This window comes from Oncorhynchus mykiss, chromosome 13, assembly GCF_013265735.2.
Source record: "Oncorhynchus mykiss isolate Arlee chromosome 13, USDA_OmykA_1.1, whole genome shotgun sequence".
Lineage (NCBI taxonomy): Eukaryota > Metazoa > Chordata > Actinopteri > Salmoniformes > Salmonidae > Oncorhynchus > Oncorhynchus mykiss.
Window position 1 is genome coordinate 9,049,750 of NC_048577.1, and position 15,580 is coordinate 9,065,329.

The following is a 15,580-nucleotide window of genomic DNA, read 5'->3' on the forward strand; positions in this document are numbered from 1 at the left end:
AGATAATGGATTTAATTATTAATCTTTTGAATACATGAATACACACAGAGTATTGTTGAAACATTATTCTACATTATACAGTTATTTAATGGATAACAGGAGTTGATGAAATAAGATACAGCTCTGAACCCCCCCACCCCACCACACACAGCACTCCTACTCCAAGACGCTTGATACATATGGATCCAGAGCTGCATATTATCTACACATGTTACCATGGTAATAAGACTTTACAAGATGTTTTCTAATGAAACTGTATTTAGAGATCTGGAACCGGTGCCGGAGTGGAGGGAGATAAAATAAAACATGTTTGTGATTTCTGGTGTTTTTTCAGTGACCCTGAATGAGCAAAGCTCTTTCCACATAGACAGGAGTAAGGTTTCTCTCCAGTGTGTGTGACCTGGTGTGTAGTCAGGCTGGAATCTTGAGCAAAACTCTTCCCACACTGATCACAGCTATAAGGTCTCTCTCCAGTGTGTATTCGTTGGTGTATAGTTAGGGATCCTGATTGATTGAAGCTCTTCCCACACTGATCACAGCTATAAGGCTTCTCTCCTGTGTGTATGCGTTGGTGTGCAGTCAGGGTGGAATCTTGAGCAAAACTCTTCCCACACTGATCACAGCTATAAGGTCTCTCTCCAGTGTGTATTCGTTGGTGTATAGTTAGGTATCCTGATTGATTGAAGCTCTTCCCACACTGATCACAGCTATAAGGCTTCTCTCCTGTGTGTATGCGTTGGTGTTTAGTCAGGACTCCTGATTGATTGAAGCTCTTCCCACACTGATCACAGCTATAAGGCTTCTCTCCTGTGTGTGTGCGCTGGTGTGCAGTCAGGTGTCCTGAGTTACTGAAGCTCTTCCCACAATGATAACAGCTATAAGGCTTCTCTCCTGTGTGTATGCGTTGGTGTGTAGTCAGGTCTCCTGATTGATTGAAGCTCTTCCCACACTGATCACAGCTATAAGGCTTCTCTCCTGTGTGTATGCGTTGGTGTGTAACCAGGGATCCTGAATGATTGAAGCTCTTCCCACACTGATCACAGCTATAAGGCTTCTCTCCTGTGTGTTTGCACTGGTGTTCAGTCAGGTGTCCTGACTTCCTGAAGCTCTTCCCACACTGAATACAGCTATAAGGCTTCTCTCCTGTATGTAAGCGTTGGTGTGAAGTCAGATTTCCTGAATGATTGAAGCTCTTCCCACACTGATCACAGCTATAAGGCTTCTCTCCTGTGTGTATGTATTGATGTGTAATCAGGGATCCTGAATGATTGAAGCTCTTCCCACACTGATCACAGCTATAAGGCTTCTCTCCTGTGTGTATGCGTTTGTGTGTAGTCAGAGTTCCGGACAGTGCAAAGCTCTTCCCACACTCTTCACAGCTATAAGGCTTCTCTCCTGTGTGTATGCGTTTGTGACTAGTCAGGTGTCCTGAGTTCTTGAAGCTCTTCCCACACTGATCACAGCTATAAGGCTTCTCTCCTGTGTGTATGCGTTGGTGTGTTGTCAGATCGCCTGATTGATTGAAGCTCTTTCCACACTGATCACAGCTGTAAGGCTTCTCTCTTGTGTGTATGCGTTTGTGTCTAGTCAGGTGTCCTGAGTTCCTGAAGCTCTTCCCACACTGATCACAGCTGTAAGGCTTCTCTCCTGTGTGTATGCGTTTGTGTCTAGTCAGGTGTCCTGAGTTCCTGAAGCTCTTCCCACACTGATCACAGCTGTAAGGCTTCTCTCCTGTGTGTATGCGTTGGTGTGTTGTCAGGGCCCTTGATTGACTGAAGGTCATCCCACAATCAAAGCAGGGGTAAGGCCTCTCCCCTGTATGAATTATCTGAGATTTTAAGGTTTTAGATGCAGCTAAACTCTTCCCGCACTGAGAGCAGTGGTACGGTTTCTCTCCAGTGTTACGCCGCTGGTAAATGATCAATTCCTTCTGTTTAGCTAAACTCTTCCCCCAGTCAAAGCAGCAGTGGTGAGGTTTCTTCCCTATACCTCTATGCCGGTGTTTATTGAAACGTCCTGATCTGGAGAGACTCTTCTCTGTCTTGTCAGCATCACGATGTTGTCGAGGCTCCCCAGATGACAAGCCTCTCCCGCTGAGAGAGCAACGGTTAGGGCTGTCCCCTGTGAAAGAAAGATATTGAATAGCATGGACATCTGAAATCAGGCTACCTGATGGGACTTTGATAAATGCTGAAAATTGGCAATCAAAATAAATGTACTACCACAGTGACCATATTATCTTTTAGAAGCATATTTGATTCCGATTTCGGACATATTAAGTTTGTATGTGAAAACTATTTCTAAGATGTTTACTTTCAGTTTTCCCTGAACTCACTGCACTCGAGCAAAAGGAGGACGCTTGCGCTGCTTGTGCTAGAACATATGCAGATTAAAAATGCCTCTATGAATCTGAAGGCCTTTACGTGGCCTAATACATTTTAAAAATTGCTCAGAAAACCAGGTGTTTTTAACAGCGTCACTTCGATTGTCAACTTAAGCAGGAGGAGCGAGGAATTTGGGGCCGATGAAGTGGAGTGAGAAGAAACAGTCCTACTTGACACATATACTTCCACGCCCACCAAGGTTCTAGCATCAGGCAAGGCCATGACAACACCAATGAGAGGAACCAATTAAGTTCCTGCCGAGCAACAGAAATGTATTGGCTGTTTAGATGTGCAAGGAGTTGACTCCGCCTAGTAGGAAGGTATAAATACATGTGCTTGTGTAATCATGTCTTTGCAGCTGTATGACCCAGTGGGTGAAGAATCTTGGATTGAGCCTTTCCAAGTTCTGAGTTTTTACTCTGTTTGTTCAGAACCTAACACATGTAAACATACTCATTGTAAAGTGCTAGTTATTTTGTTGCCTTGACAAAGTCATTTCTGAAGGTTATTATGGATGTGATTAGTAATTCATTTACGTCTGTCCCTCATTTTAAGGTCTACCCTGTTACATGAACTGAACTCTCGTTTTAATATGGTGAAACTATTCTTTAAGAAAATAGGTTTTCAAAAGAAACATTGAACATCTAATAGTCAAATCAGAGTAAAAGCAGGTGAGCTGGTTCTACTGTTTATCAATTTACTGCTGTTTTGTGGTGGGAAAGTGAGCATCTCAACCCCTCTATCCAGACACAGACATGATAGAGATGTTTTAACAATAACTTTTTATGTGAAGACTGCATTCAATTACTACTTCCTGTTGCACAATACTAGATCCATTCCCCCCGTCACAAGCAGATTCATGGCTGATTTAAAGGACCGTTTTACCCATGTAATCTGGTGGTTCTGTTGTTTTCAGTTGTCCCCTGTTACAGTCAACCCGGTTACTTTATTTGGCGCATTGGCACTTAGTGTAGTCATATTTTTATTCAATGTCTTGTTTTTTTATGAAGTTGAACATGTGCTCTTTATTACAGAATGGTAAAATTAGGTGAATTTTTTACACATTTAAAAATGGGTGGAATGACCCAGATATTTTCATATATAATTTATCAATTAATGACTAAAGTGCATAGAGATGGCAGAATTCTGATATGACGTCACTGTTTTAGCACTATCCACTGAGTTCTGAAACTACGGTCCGCGACATTGAACAATGTTCCAATAAATCTACAATCACCGCCATCTTGAAGCTAAAATTGGGATCATGTTAAATGTGCTAATGACCATACCAACAAAACAGTAAAGGAGAGCAATGTAGAATACAGTGAACTCAGCAAAAGGAGTAACTCCGCTATTGTTTCAGAAGCAGACTGTAGTCTAATCTACACACCATGGTTCTTACTTAATGAAATCAAATCTCCATCTTCCTTCTCTTCTTCTTCTCCTCTTTGCCCCGGTGTTGTCCTGCAGTCAACCAGACCCAGCAGTGAAGCGGTCCCGGGAGACGTTTGACCTGGGGACTCCGGGAGGGTGGAGGGGAATGGGCTAGATTTGTCCTGTTGGACACAAGAAATATTAAACAGTATCATTAAACCAAATATTGTATTAATTTAGTCCACACCTCTAATTTGGGTGCATCCCTAGAATATCACCTTTTTGCTTAAATGTTCAATCGTTCACTACTTCCCACTAATCTAATAGTATTGGGTTGGTGGAGGAATGGGCTAGTTTCCACCATTTTATACCAGTCATTACCTTTCAAAACGACTTGTATTTTTTTCCCATATAAGGAAGAGTGGGTTAACTGCCTGTTCAGGGGCAGAACGACAGAGTTGTACCTTGTCAAGTCGGGGATTTGAACTTGCAACCTTCCGGTTGCTAGTCCAACACTAACCACTAGGCTACCCTGTCGCCCCAATATACAGATGGATCAAAAGACCCACGGACAGGTCGGAAGAAGTCAAACCAGACAGTGTAGTTATATGTTCTGACTCATGTGCTGCGTTGATGAGTCTACAATCATTTAGCTCACATAGCAGACAAGGAGCACTACATGAGGGAATTCAAATTCATGCCCGGGTGAGACAGATACAGTGGGGAGAACAAGTATTTGATAACCTGCAAAATCGGCAGTGTTTCCTACTTACAAAGCATGTAGAGGTCTGTCATTTTTATCATAGGTACACTTCAACTGTGAGAGACGGAATCTAAAACAAAAATCCAGAAAATCACATTGTATGATTTTTAAGTAATTAATTTGCATTTTATTGCATGACATAAGTATTTGATACATCAGAAAAGCAGAACGTAATATTTGGTACAGAAACCTTTGTTTGCAATTACAGAGATCATACGTTTCCTCTTGACCAGGTTTGCACACACTGCAGCAGGGATTTTGGCCCACTCCTCCATACAGACCTTCTTCAGATCCTTCAGGTTTCGGGGCTGTTGCTGGGCAATACGGACTTTCAGCTCCCTCAAAAGATGTTCTATTGGGTTCAGGTCTGGAGACTGGCTAGGCCACTCCAGGACCTTGAGATGCTTCTTACGGAGCCACTCCTTAGTTGCCCTGGCTGTGTGTTTTGGGTCGTTGTCATGCTGGAAGACCCAGCCACGACCCATTGAATGCTCTTACAGAGGGAAGGAGGTTGTTGGCCAAGATCTTGCGATACATGGCCCCATCCATACGGTGCAGTCGTCCTGTCCCCTTTGCAGAAAAGCATCCCCAAAGAATGATGTTTCCACCTCCATGCTTCACGGTTGGGATGGTGTTCTTGGAGTTGTACTCATCCTTCTTCTTCCTCCAAACACAGCGAGTGGAGTTTAGACCAAAAAGCTTCTATTTTTGTCTCATCAGACCACATGACCTTCTCCCATTCCTCCTCTGGATCATCCAGATGGTCATTGGCAAACTTCAGACAGGCCTGGACATGCGCTGGCCTGAGCAGGGGGACCTTGCGTGCGCTGCAGGATGTTAATCCATGACGGCGTAGTGTGTTACTAATGGTTTTCTTTGAGACTGTGGTCCCAGCTCTCTTCAGGTCATTGACCAGGTCCTACCGTGTAGTTCTGGGCTGATCCCTCACCTTCCTCATGATGCCCCACACGGGGAGATCTTGCATGGAGCCCCAGACCGAGGGTGATTGACCGTCATCTTGAACTTCTTCCATTTTCTAATAATTGCGCCAACAATTGTTGCCTTCTCACCAAGCTGCTTGCCTATTGTCCTGTAGCCCATTCCAGCCTTGTGCAGGTCTACAATTGTATCCCTGATGTCCTTACACCCTCTCTGGTCTTGGCCACTGTGGAGAGGTTGGAGTCTGTTTGATTGAGTGTGTGGACAGGTGTCTTTTATACAGGTAACAAGTTCAAACAGGTGCAGTTAATACAGGTAATAAGTGGAGAACAGGAGGGCTTCTTAAAGAAAAACTAACAGGTCTGTGAGAGATGGAATTCTTACTGGTTGGTAGATGATCAAATACTTATGTCATGCAATAAAATGCTAATTAACTACTTAAAAATCATACAATGTGATTTTCTGGATTTTTGTTTTAGATTCCGTCTCTCACAGTTGAAGTGTACCTATGATAAAACAATTACAGACCTCTACATGCTTTGTAAGTAGGAAAACATGCAAAATTGGCAGTATATCAAATACTTGTTCTCCCCACTATAGGTGTCCATATAAGCTTTGCTTGGGTCCCGGCCCATGTGGGGGTGGAAGGGAATGAGGAAGTAGATGTGCTAGCTAAACAGGCCCTTAGGAGACAGGAAGTGGAGGTGCCAATGAGCAAAGCAGAGGCTAAGGGAATGATATGGGCAGTGGTGGTGCAGAGATGGCAGGAGCAGTGGAACAGGGACAATAAGGAAAGGCATCGATTCATTAATGACATTTTAGTCATTTTGCAGAAACTCTTATCTAGAGCGACTTACAGGAGCAATTAGGGTTAAGTTGCTCAAAGACACATTGACAGATTTTTCAGTCGGCTCAGGTTACTGGCCCAACGCTCTAAACCACTAGGCTACCTGCCACCCCTATTCCAGGTACAGAGTAAAGTAGTGGAGGATGGTAGTAATGGACAGAATAGAGGAGGCTTTCCTTACAAGGCTAAGAGTAGGACACAGCCAGCTGAATAAGTGATTAAATGTGATGGGAAATCATTCAACAGGAAGATGTGATTACTGCCAGGAAACAGAGACAGTGGAGAATGTACTGATACAGTGTGGGCAGTATGATAGAGAGAGACTGATCCAGGAGAAAGGAGTACAGGAATTGAGTTTGATACGTGTACTGAGTAGAACATTGTTAGATACAGTTGCAAATATTTATCTTTAAGAGAAACGGGGAAGGCATATAGGATTTAGTATCTTGATCCCTGTCACTGGCCCACACTCCAATACAGTAGGTGGCGTAATGCACCATAACGTTGAGTGTCAACAGCCAATAAACCCCACAGGAGATGATGTATTTTCAGTATCTGGTCATATAATGGATAATCTGACTTTCAAATCAGTGATGAACAAGTGCACACTTTGGGAGGAAGGATAAATAATTAAGTAATAAACACAGATTCCTACGCATGATACATTAGTAGGTTACTTTTCTGAAGGATGTGGAGGATCAAAGATGATGAAAACTAGGCCTAGACATTTATACAACACAGCAGACCTGTACTGTTAAAAGGAAACCAGACTTACCTGATCCATTGAGAAGCTATTTCTCCTTTATCAGACAACTTGTTATATAAATTATATCCTGAATTGCAAAAAATAAAAAAAAAATGTCAACAGTAGTATAGTTACTTTGTTTAAGTGTTCACAAGAGGTCTGCTGGAAGGCGTGATTTCCTTCAGCAGTAAGGGGCAATATCGTGTATATTCATACCTCTCTACATAAAACCCATTGGGTGACTGGTTGAGTTATCTTAAATGCTTGACGTTACTGAGGCATAAACGAAACAAAACATGGCTGACAATTTATCTTACTTCGGATCTGAAACCTAATAGTAAACATCAACTTCAATGACAATTAACATAACGTTAAAACACGAATATGACATTCCTGCGCCACAATAACATTGTCGCCGAGGATGGCTAACTAACGTTAGTGTTTGATTCAGATCATCCGTTTTGTCATAAAACAGCCTAGCTAGGTAGCGAAATGCTAACTAGACTCGGGAGTTCGTGTGGGACATGTGCTTCAGGAGCCTGTGGGTTTGATATTATTCCACCATGGGCAACAACAACTGGCTACTAGTTCGTTTTCTGACATATGTCCAACTCAGAGCCAGTTTATCCACTGACCATCGCATTTGAAAGAACAACAGGCTGGCTAGTTAGTATTCTGGCTCACACTGGCCATGCTGGGTCACAAGGTTGCTAAACGAATCGTCACTCAATCCCTTCTCATAGTCAGGGAATGAGTCGAGAAACCTGCATATTTTCCTCCGCAGTAAATAATGTCCCGATTCCAAATCTATACAATATTACAGAGAACAAGTAAATTATCTCACATGCCGAAAACGATTTGCAATGACCAGATTCGATGTATTCTTCTTCAGTGGGCTTTAATGGTGGGTGGCATCCAATATCTTGCATTACCGCCCCCAACTGGACTTTAGTATAAATCCATTATACTTCAGGGACAGGCTGTATTCCTAATAGATCCTAATTGGTATGTCAAAATGTATGTTCCTTTTGATGGCATAGAAAGCCCTTTTTGCCTTGTCTCTCAGATCGTTCACAGCTTTGTGGAAGTTACCTGTGGCGCTGATGTTTAGGCCGAGGTATGTATAGTTTTTTTGTGTGCTCTAGGGCAATGTTATCTAGATGGAAGTTATAGATGGAAGTTATATTAGTGGTCCTGGCAACTGGACCTTTTTTGGAACACCATTATTTTTGTCTTACTGAGATTTACTTTCAGGGTCCAGGTCTGACAGAATCTGTGCAGAAGATCTAGATGCTGCTGTAGTTCCTCCTTGGTTGGGGTCAGAAGCACCAGATCATCAGCAAACAGTAGACATTTGACTTTAGATTTTAGTAGGGTGAGGCCGGGTGTTGCAGACTGTTCTAGTGCCCTCGCCAATTTGTTGACGTATATGTTGAAGAGGGTGGGGATTAAGCTGCATCCCTGTCTCACCCCCTGACCCTGTGGAAAGAAATTTGTGTTTTTAGCCAATGTTAACTGCACACTTGTTTTTTGTGTACATTGATTTTATAATGTTGTATGTTTTTCCAACACCAATTTCCATCAATTTGTATAGCAGACCCTGATCCCAAATTGAGTCTAAAGCTTTTTTGAAATCAACAAAGCATGAGAAGACATTGCCTTTGTTTGGTTTGTTTGTTTGTTAATTGGGGTGTGGACGGTGAATACGTGTTCTGTTGTACGCTAATTTGGTAAAAAGCCAATTTGACATTTGCTCAGTACATTGTTTTCGCTGAGGAAATGTACGGTTGTTTCCCAAGGTTGCTGTTGAAGCATATCCCCCCGGTAGTTATTGGGGTCAAATTTGTCTACAATTTTGTAGATTGGGGTGATTAGTCCTTAGTTCCAAATATTGGGGAAGATGACAGAGCTGAGGATGATGTTAAAGAGTTTCAGTATAGCCAATTGGAATTTGTGGTCTGTATATTTTATCATTTAATTTAGGATACCATCAACCCCACAGTTCTTGGGGTTGATGGAGGGTTGGAGGGTTTGTATTTTCTCCTGTAGTTCATTCAATGTAATTGGAGAATCCAATGGGTTCTGGTAGTCTTAAATAGTCGATTCTAAGATTTGTATTTGATCATGTATATATTTTTGCTGTTTGTTCTTAGGGATAGCCCCCTTTTTTTCAAATTTTGCCTAAAATGACATACCAAATCGAACTGCATGTAGCTAAAGCCCTGAAGCAAGGAAATGCATATTCCTGGTATCATTTGAAAGGAAACACTTTGAAGTTTGTGGAAATGTGAATTGAATGTAGGAGAATATAACAAGATCACCGCCTGGTATCACCGCCTGGTATGGCAACTGCTCGGCATCTAGCCATAAGGCGATACAGAGGATAATGCGTATGGCCCAGTATATCACTGGGGCCAAGCTTCATGCCATCCAGGACCTATATAATAGGCAGTGTCAGAGAAAAGCCCATCAGAGACTCCAGTCACCCAAGTCATAGACTGTTTTCTCTGCTACCACACGGCAAGCGGTACCAGAGCGGTACCAGAGCAGTACCAGAGCGGTACCAGAGATGGTGTTAAGGACCAAAAGGCTCCTTAACAGCTTCTACCCCCAAGCCATAAGACTGCTGAACAATTAATCAAACGCCCACTGGACTATTTACATTGACAACCCTCTCCCCTCCATTTGTTTTGTACTTGCTGTTTATTATCTATGCATAGTCACTTCACCCCTACCTACGTACATGTACAAATGAGGTGCAATAGTCATACTAAATGCCACAGACTATGAAAAGGAAATTCCGAGACAACTTAGTGATGATGAATTTGACAAAATAATCCCAAAGGACCCTACTAATCAATTCAAGTCTCTGATCCATGATAAATTGTAAAAATTGTTTAATGAAGGGGAAATTACAAAGACAGAATATGAGTATATGAAAGTTGACTGCCCAACCACACTTGTCATATACGCTCTACAGAAAATTCACAAGAGCATGACACTACCTATACCAGGCAGGCCTATTGTGAGCCATAATGGATCTCTGACAGAGAATATCTCTACCTTTGTAGACCATTTTGTGAAACCCTGGGCGATCTCCCTCCCCACGTATACTAGGAACTATTGATTTTATCAATGCTTTTTAAATCTGTGAACCATATACCTGAAAATTATATTCTGTGTACTTTTGATGTTACCAGCCTGTATACTAACATCCCCCATCAGGGCGGCCAAGAGGCCCTCAAGTTCTTCCTCAATGAACGTCCCCCTAAAGCTCTTCCCAGCACCAATCAATCGTATGGTGGACTTGGGTGAACTGGTACCTCCAACTGTTTTCTCTTCAGAGGAGACTTCTTTCTCCAGACCAAAGGGACAACGATGGGGAGCACTATGGCTCCTAATTATACTAACCTGTATCTAGGTATGTATGAAAAACAGGTGGTGCTGAATCCAGACCTTAACCCGTTTCTCTCCAATATTCTCCTAATTCTGAGATATTTGGATGGCATTTTTTGTGATCTATACAGGCACCCAGGAAGAACTTTTGGAATTCCATGCTTACCTAAACTCTATGAATGAACACCTACACTTCAGCATTAACTATGACCTATCGCAAATCAGTTTTCTTGGTGTGATGGTTATTAAGGACAAAACATATCTCTCTACATATCTCTATAGGAAACCTACGGACAGAAATACCCTCCTTAGAGGTGACAGCTTTCATCCACGTCCACTTATTAAAAATCTCACTATCAGTCAATTCAGTCGTATCAGAAGAATATGCAGCTCTGATGCTGCTTATCTGCAACAGACCACGGACCTCACACAAAGATTTAAGGAAAGGGGGTACAAAGACAATTGGGTAAAACATGCCAATGATTGTTTTGAAGGTCAAACACAGTTGGAAAGCCTGAAACCAAAAGGAAAAGAAAAAGCAGAACATGTCATGCTTTACCCAATACTCACCAATGGGGAAGGCATTTAAGGACATTATCAGGAAGCACTGGTACATTATTGATACTGACCCACAATTGAAACACATTTTAAATATCCCCCACGTATGGTTTTTAAAAGACCCCCAAGCGTGAGAGATATTGTGGTTAAATCTGATTACCCACCAGAGAAAAGGGAAACGTTTTTGGACAAGGTTCCAGAGGGTAATTACAAATGTGGCCGATGTGCCCAATGCAGCTTCACATACAAATGCAACTCATTTACCCACCAACCGCACAGGACAAATATTTAAGATTAAGGGCCTGATTACTTGTATGTCCACCAGTGTTATTTACATGTTGAAATGTCCGTGTGGTCTGTCTTACATAGAGAAAACCCATAGAAGCCTTAAGACACGGATCAGTGAGCACCGCAGCAACACACGGACAGATAAGACAACACATCAGCTTGTACAAAATGAGCAGCAACCAGGACTTCCTATTAGTTCTCTGAGATACATTGGAATAGAAATGGTCAAGATGTCACGCTGGGGAGGGGACACTGAGAGGAAACATCTTCAAAAGGAATCTTTCTGGATTCACAGGCTGAACACACTGTCTCCTCTTGGCCTTAACGAGGAGCTTGACTTGAAAACGTTTTTATAGTTTCAATAATTCTAATTCTTCTTGTGTTTAAAAAAAATCCTTATTGAATTTTGTATGTGTATGTATATTACTATAAATATTGATGACATTCTCTGTGCATTGAATGTTAATATTGTGAAACTGTTATACATACATCTCTGTTAGACGCGGAGTACGTGAACGGATTATCTCCACATGTGTGGTTCCCACCATGAAGCATGGAGGAGGTGTGATGGTGTGGGGGTGCTTTGCCAGTGACACTGTCTGGGATTTATTTAGAATTCAAGGCACACTTAACCAGCATGGCTACCATAGCATTCTGCAGCGATACGCCATCCCATCTGGTTTGCGCTTAGTGGGACTATCATTTGCTTCTCAACAGGACAATGACCCAACACACCTCCAAGCTGTGTAAGGGCTATTTGACCAAGAAGCAGAGTGATAGAGTGTTGCATCAGATGACCTGGCCTCCACAATCACCTGACCTCAACCCAATTGAGATGGTTTGGGATGAGTTGGACTGCAGAGGGAAGGAAAAGCAGCCAACAAGTGCTCAGCGTATGTGGGAACTCCTACAATACTGTTGGAAAGTTATTCCAGGTGAAGCTGGTGGAGAGAATTCCAAGAGTGTGCGAAGCTGTCATCAAGGCAAATGGTGGCTACTTTGAAGAATCTATAAAGAAAAACCCTTGAATGAGTAGCTGTGTCCAAACTTTTGACTGGTACAGTTCATAAAATGTACTTAAGGCGTTTTCAAAGTATTTGTTTTGCTCTATCTAATATACTAAGAATATACTGAAGTACAAAAAATGTGGCCCAATTTAGATCATTTTAAATTCATTCTAATATACTTAATGCTAATAAAATACACATACATTTATTTAAAATTGCTCCAATTTAGATCATGTTAAATATACTTATATTTGTCACAGACATACTTAAATATTATAAAATATATTAATTTAAGTATATTTAAATATATTTGTTCCGCTTGGGACATCTATGAATATGAACAAGGAAATGAACAATTGCACACCAGGAAAAACCTTCAGAAACGACTCATTGTGAATTGTAATATAGCAATTGTCTATAGATTGAAAAGCAAAGAATAGGAGAAAGATGATTACTGAAAAGTTATGATTGAGACCGTACCTGCCACAGACCAGAGAAAGACCACCAACACACTTCCTGCTGTTCTCAAGGCCATTGTTGCATCTCCCAACCTACAGTCTTAGCAACATGCAGGTAGTCAACTGTAGCTGGTGAATTACTACACCTTATCCATCAAACGAAGTAAGATCTGTCTATAGCACTGTATACACATAATTATTCATTTATTGCTTCAAATCCATTTAATTTTTACAATCTTGACTGTAGCATTGAGTCCAATTATTAACAGAATATACACAGAGTGTAGAAAACATTAGTAACACCTTCCTAATAATGAGTTGCACCCCTTTTTGCCCTCAGAACATCCTCAATTCGTTGGGACATGGACTCTACAAGGTGTTGAAAGAGTTCCACAGGGATGCTGGCCCATGTTGACTCCAATGTTTCCCACAGTTGTGTTAAGTTGGCTGGATGTCCTTTGAGTGGTGGACCATTCTTGATACACACAAGAAGCTGTTGAGCGTGAAAAACCCAGCGGCATTGGAGTTCTTGACACAAACCGGTGAGCCTGGCACCTACTACCACACCCCCTCTGAATGGCACACACACACAATCCATGTCTCAATTCTTTCAAGACTTAAAAATCCTTCTTTAACCCGTCTCCTCCCCTTCATCTACACTTATTGAAGTGGATTTCATAAGTGACACCTGGATTCACCTGGTCAGTCTATGTCATGGAAACAGCAGGTGCTCCTATTGTTTTGTACACTCAGTGTATTGTTTATCACTAAAAACATACTATCAAACACTATATTATAAGATATCATCAAGTGTACTTACCGAGCGAAGTGGAGAGGCTTTGTAAGACAACTTAATGTCAGTATGGAAACAGGAAGTAAGTATGTGGTAGACATATTAAATGTAGTCAGGGCTTATGTCGGTTCCTTCCTCTCTGAGACACGGTACTAGAAGGTTCCAGGCCGAATACATTGCAGACGTTGCATTGTAACTAATGGTTACGCAACACGTTATCGAGTTTGCAGATGGGCGTCAAATTGCTCTATCACATATCTTTTTATAATAGTCATTTGACTATTTAAAATACATAAAGAAGCCACACCAGGCAACCAATCCATGTACCAAAATTGCCCAAGATTATACAAACAAAAAGTTCAAAGACTTGTTTCCATTGTGATCCCCTATTCTAAGAGTGTAGCCAAAATTGCTTAATTGAGTAAGGAACCACACCTGGGTGGGGTGCACCTGCTTTCAATATACTTTGTATCCCTTATTTACTGAAGTGTTTCCTTTATTTTGACAGTTACATGTACACTGTGAAGCATTAGACAGGCCAGATCCGGTCCAAATGGGAGATCTACACTGGCAATGTGAAGCATTAGACAGGCCAGATCCGGTCCAAATGGGAGATCTACACTGGCAATGTGAAGCATTAGACAGGCCAGATCCGGTCCAAATGGGAGATCTACACTGGCAATGTGAAGCATTAGACAGGCCAGATCCGGTCCAAATGGGAGATCTACACTGGCAATGTGAAGCATTAGACAGGCCAGATCCGGTCCAAATGGGAGATCTACACTGGCAATGTGAAGCATTAGACAGGCCAGATCCGGTCCAAATGGGAGATCTACACTGGCAATGTGAAGCATTAGACAGGCCAGATCCGGTCCAAATGGGAGATCTACACTGGCAATGTGAAGCATTAGACAGGCCAGATCCGGTCCAAATGGGAGATCTACACTGGCAATGTGCAGCATTAGACAGGCCAGATCCGGTCCAAATGGGAGATCTACACTGGCAATGTGAAGCATTAGACAGGCCAGATCCGGTCCAAATGGGAGATCTACACTGGGAGACATTTCTTATGGGCCAACTATGGTCAATTTTTAAAATGTTTTTTTATTTAACCTTTATTTAACTAGGCAAGTAAGTTCTTATTTACAAAGACGGCCGACACCGGCCAAACCCGGACGACGCTGGGCCAATTGTGCGCCACCCTATGGGACTCCCAATTATGGCCGTTTGTGATACAGCCTGCATTCGAACCAGGCTGTCTGTAGTGACGCCTCAAGCACTGAGATGCAGTGCCGCTGCGACACTCTGGAGCCCAAAATGAAGTATAAATAAATAAACAAACACATTTTCAGAAATCACAAATGATTATTAATTATTAATGATAATAATAATACATATTAATAGTATTTATTGGCAATACAGCAGTATACATGTCCACACACAATACATTTACCCTGTGATACATCTAAATGTGTGTATTGCGGCCTACCTAATTTAAGACATGTCAGGACTGTGCAGGCTGAATATAATGTGTACTGCAGGGCTGGACCTAAAGCCTGCACAGCAATGGCTCTCCAGGACAGGAGTTGGTAGTTGGTAGATGGTCACCCCACTGGAGGCTGGTGGGCAGAGCTACAGGAGGACAGGCTCATTGTAATGGTTGGAATAGAATAAATGGAACAGAATCACGCACATGAAACACATGGTCCATTCCATTTATTCCATTCCAGCCATTACAATGAACCCATCCTCGTATAGCTCCACCCACCAGCCTCTTCTTCTCTCCCTCATCACATGGTTCCCAGTAGATGGCCAAGCTGCAAAGTCAGAATTGGCTTTATCGTAAAAATGTCTGCCAACAGAAATGTTATTTTTGGTCTTAATTTAAGGTTAGGGTTAGGCATACGGTTAGCAGTGTGGTTAAGGTTCGGTTAAAGTTAAGGTTTAAAATCAGAGTTTAAGAAGAGGAATCGTAGAAAGTATTGGGCCTTCTGACTTTGTAACTTGGCAGGATAGTGATGAGCCCCG

General features: G+C 42.0%; 1 protein-coding gene across 1 annotated transcript; it reads right to left on the reverse strand.

Moving 5' to 3' along the window:
- Positions 1-7,945, reverse strand: LOC110495075 (zinc finger protein 883). Its single transcript, XM_036940155.1, is given in 5 exon segments — positions 1-395; positions 398-2,121; positions 3,775-3,940; positions 7,083-7,140; positions 7,688-7,945. Coding segments are annotated over 4 exon segments (2,064 nt in total). The 5' UTR covers positions 7,092-7,140; positions 7,688-7,945; the 3' UTR covers positions 1-230.
- Between the last annotated feature and the right edge of the window lie 7,635 nt (positions 7,946-15,580).